The following is a 4,501-nucleotide window of genomic DNA, read 5'->3' as shown; positions in this document are numbered from 1 at the left end:
CTCAAACTGAACTCGCTTCTTAACTTAAACTTCTTTGACAATCATACCCCTGTTTTGAGCTTTAAAGCTTTCTATGAGTGGAGTTGGCTTTAATTGAGTGAGTTTTCTAATTGCCCTTTGGATTGTTGATTGATAACGCACCAGCTAATCCGATTGTTTAGCCTAGAATATTGGGGATTCGCTCGGATGGTAATTTTCCATTGAGGGTCCGAAAGTGTGGGAACGAACTGATAACGTAAATTGATTCGTTCTAGTGTAAGGCCTGGATTCATTTGCAATTAGATATCGGCTGATTCGTTCTGGATGTTTAGTCTAAGGCTTGGGTTCATTTGCAATTAGATATTGGCTGATTGAGGTACTAAGGGTTTTTTTTTTTTTTTTTTTTTTTTATTAACCCATTCGACCCCGAAGTTGCCTGTGAGCAATTTCAAAAGTTTAACGGCTATCGGTAGTCGGTGCTTTTGTTTTTGTCTGCTTATTCTTCGAGATAACGGTGCTTTGATGTGTATACTTAGAATGTAAGCAAAAAAATTCTAGTTTGCGCATCATTTGACGAAATTATTTGGAATGTGCTGGACGTGCCTCGCGTAAAAAGTGATTGTTGTATTGTGAGGTATATTGAAAAGAAAGTGATTTACTTTTTAATTACGCATTAAAAGTTGAAGAATGTGAGTGAAATTTGTTAATAAATGAATTCTTTAATGCATGTTGTAGTTCAATCTAATTGATTTCTATTAAAAAACAGCTGAGGAATTTTCAAAGTAATAAAGTTGCTTGTGAGCAACCTTGGGCCATTGCACCACCAAAATATGAGACCAAAAGAAAAAGGTTTATCAAATGATGATATTGAGAGAATTGTCAACTTCGATTGGGATGTCTCCAGTGACGAAGAAAGTGGTGATGAAATGGAAGACATCTCTGGAATGTTGGAGAATAATTTAAAAAGTATATTGGAAAGGGGAGAATCAATAGAATTTGAGCATATTGAAAATTTGATTGATGAAAAAAGCATTCAAGAAAATAGTGTTGTGGCTGATAATTGCTTTGAAAAAGTTGATCCCAAAACACTTAAGTGGAGAAATAGGCCATTTCAAGCTCCAGGGTGTATTTGGGAAGAAGATAGTAATCGCCAAATCGATGAAGTGAAGACCCCTGTAGAGTATTTCTGCAGCTTTTTTGACAATAATGTTATTGATTTAATTACAAATCAAACTAATTTGTATGGGTTGCAAGAGCACGGCATAGAGCTGCAATGTACTGGAGATCAAATAAAAAGGTATATCGGAATTTTATTGTACTTGGGTGTCATAAAAGTACCTCAATTTAAAATGGCTTGGTCAAAAGAATACAAGCTTTCTGCTATATCGGATGCAATGCCACGAGGAAAGTTTGAAAAAATCAAACAATGTTTACATTTCAACGATAATACAAAACAACTAAAAAAAGGTGATTTGAACTATGATAAACTGTACAAAATACGCCCTTTACTTGACATTCTCAAAAAAGTTTTGGTAAACTACCCCAAGAAGAACATCAAAGCGTTGATGAGCAAATCATTGCGTACAAAGGTATTCAGATTTAAATTTTATTAAAATTTAATTTTAATTTTAATTCAATTTTAATTTTTTGTCAGGCCAATCGTCTTATAAGCAATACAACCCAGCTAAGCCTCACAAATGGGGTTTAAAAATGTTTACGCGCGCTGGAACATCTGGATTAGTTTATGACTTCACACTGTATGTTGGCGAAGGCACTTGCCCAAACTTTGGATTGGGAATATCTTCAGATGTGGTATTATACTTATCAAAAGGTCTTCCCAAAGGCAAACCTTTCAAGCTGTATTTTGACAATTGGTTTACGTCAGTTAGTCTCTTGGTTGCATTGAAGGAAAATGGCATATTTGCAACCGGAACTATCCGCAAAAACCGCATAAGCAGCTGTAGACTTCTTTCAGATGCAGAATTGAAAAAACGTGGAAGAGGATCATTTGATACAAAATATGAAGTAAACAATAATCTGATATGCGTCAAATGGTTTGATAATAAGTCGGTTCAACTACTATCTTCGTATGAAGACCATCAGCCAGTTGGAATGTGCAAACGATGGAGTCCTAAAGAAAAAGTTTACATTGATGTTGTAAGGCCTGCTATCGTAGGCTCTTATAACAAGGGTATGGGAGGAGTAGACTTAGCGGACATGCTTATGGAGCTATATAAAATAAACCACCGTTCAAGAAAGTGGTACATTAGAATTTTTTATTGGTGCTTGGGAACATCAATGACAAATGCATGGCTGCTGTATAGAAAAAATTTTCATTTTCTAAACCCAAATCAAAAGTATATACCGCTCATCAAATTTCAAATGGAAGTTGCTCATGAGCTGCTACAATGTACTTACTCTACTTCATTTGAAAAAAAGAGGGGTCGGCCATCAAATATGCAAAGAGAAAACTCAATAATATCTTTGGGTTCTCCAACTAGCAGTGTGTCTTCCAATCAATCCAAAAAATACAAGTTTCAGCCAAATCCTACAAATTCTATGCGTTACGATTGCATGGAACATTGGGTGGTATTTACTGAAAAAGGGCGTTGCAGACTGTGTAAGACAGGAACCCCAATGTCAAAATGTATTAAATGTAAAGTACACCTATGCTGTAACAACAATAAAAACTGTTTTATGTCTTACCATACTTAAAAATTGAAAATAAACAAAAATAACCATCAACTAAAAATGTATTCTTTAATATACACTATGGCCCAACGTTGCCCACAAGCAACATCCGGTAGCGCCCAAACTAGTGGGGGTGGGGAGTTCAAACTTTACTCAAATACTGCTTGGCCCAATACAAACAGAATACAAAAAAAAAATATTTTTTTTCGACAGGGAAAAAGTTGGGGTCGAAAGGGTCGAAAAGCTTAAATATATACAGAAGAAATACAAAAGACAGAAGAAGAAGAAGTAGAAAAGTTCCGTTCCCGCGGGACCGCCGCAAAGCTATACTTCGCGGGACGGATGGCGGTCAGGTTGCCGCTCGTCCTTATTGTTAGTTGCGTCGACTCTGTTCTCGACGCCTTAGGTTCTTCAGGATGCCAGCGGCCAGATTAGCTACCGCATCCCAATTCCTCTGGTTTTCCAGCATGCAATTGATAACGTTTTCCACTGTCAGGAAACGCTCGGTTCTTAATTCAGCTTCGGCTCGGTTCCTCGCGTATAGGGGGCAGATGAAGAATGCGTGCTCCGCGTCTTCGATGCTTGCGGTGCCGCAGTGGTCGCAGCAGGGGTTCGGCTCGTGCTTGAACCTGTACAATTATTCTTTTTAGCATCCGTGCCCGGAGATCATCTGTGTGAGGTAGAAATCTACCTGCCCGTGTCTTCTCTGCAGCCAAGGGATTAGACTGGGGATTAACCTGTGCGTCCACCGTCCTGTGCTCGCACTGTTCCACCTCCTTTGCCAAGCCTCTATCGTGCTGCTGCGCTGGGTCCTACTTCCTGTACTTCCTGTCCTTCGTTCTGCCGCCAGGAGGTCTATCGGTATTGTGCCGGCTATCACTAGCGCGGCTTCCTCTGATACCGTGCAGAAGCTGCTTGTGATGCGCAGTGCGCAGCGTCTGTAGACAGCTTTGCACTGGCGACTATATGTTGCGGTCTTCATAGCCTCGGCCCATATGGGCGCGGCGTACAGGATGGTCGAGGTCACCACTGTGGCTACTGCTGTGCTGCTTTGGTCCTCGGGTGTTGGCCATCGCTGCTTTGGCTGCTGCATAAGCTAGGTGGGTCTTGAACGATAATCTGTGATCGATCATTACCCCAAGGTACTTGATTGAGTCGCTTGATGCTATTAAGGTTGATCCGACTCGAATTGTTGCCTTCTCAACAATCTTCCTGCTGCTTATGAGCACTGCCTCCGTTTTGTGCTCGGCAAGCGATAGCCCGTTGTCTGCGAGCCAGCTCATAAGGGTGTCTATGGAGAAGCTGCACCTTACCGTGGCCTCTTCGAGGGTTTTCGCTACTGTTACCAGCGCTATGTCGTCCGCAAAGCCCACTGCGGTGCATCCTTCGGGTAGTGCCTGCCTTAGGATCCCGTCGTACATGGCGTTCCACAGAATCGGGCCCAGGACTGAGCCTTGAGGTACTGTGTGCAGTGCCATCCGGACCAGGGGCTTTTCCAGCCTTGGTTTTCCTTAATGCTGCCAGTACTTCGGCTTCGCTGGTCAGTACGGTATCGCCTAATGCGGTGGCTTGCCAGGTAAGCGGGGGCTGTGTGGGGAACAAAGTAGCCACAATGTTGCCAAGCTGCAAGTGGTCAGTAGGGGTCGGCTGCCTGTTGAGCTTGCCCATGACCATCCTGTATGCTGACCCGAATGGTTCTGCATCCGCGGCTTCGCACAGCTCCTGGAAGCATCTGGCCTTGCTGGCTTTGATCGCTTTGATGGCTTTGCTTCGCTCAGCTCTTGGTTTCCGCGTCCTCTGCTTCTCTGGCACCTGCTTCGGTCCGCCAGGC

General features: G+C 42.3%; 1 protein-coding gene across 2 annotated transcripts; it reads left to right on the top strand.

Annotated features, from left to right (window-relative positions):
• Positions 1-397: 397 nt before the first annotated feature.
• Positions 398-2,856, top strand: LOC128265998 (piggyBac transposable element-derived protein 3-like). 2 transcript variants are annotated; one of them, XM_053002260.1, is made up of 3 exons: positions 398-668; positions 746-1,568; positions 2,515-2,856. In XM_053002260.1, exons 2-3 carry the CDS (start codon positions 810-812, stop codon positions 2,692-2,694), a joined length of 939 nt encoding a protein of 312 aa, XP_052858220.1. In that variant the 5' UTR covers positions 398-668; positions 746-809; the 3' UTR covers positions 2,695-2,856. The 2 variants fall into 2 exon arrangements, with proteins under 2 accessions (XP_052858220.1, XP_052858219.1); XM_053002259.1 differs by having other exon boundaries at positions 1,634-2,856.
• Positions 2,857-4,501: the final 1,645 nt, after the last annotated feature.

This window comes from Drosophila gunungcola, unplaced genomic scaffold, assembly GCF_025200985.1.
Source record: "Drosophila gunungcola strain Sukarami unplaced genomic scaffold, Dgunungcola_SK_2 000213F, whole genome shotgun sequence".
Lineage (NCBI taxonomy): Eukaryota > Metazoa > Arthropoda > Insecta > Diptera > Drosophilidae > Drosophila > Drosophila gunungcola.
The sequence above is the reverse complement of the archived record's forward strand: the minus strand, read 5'-3'. Positions and strand labels throughout refer to the sequence as shown.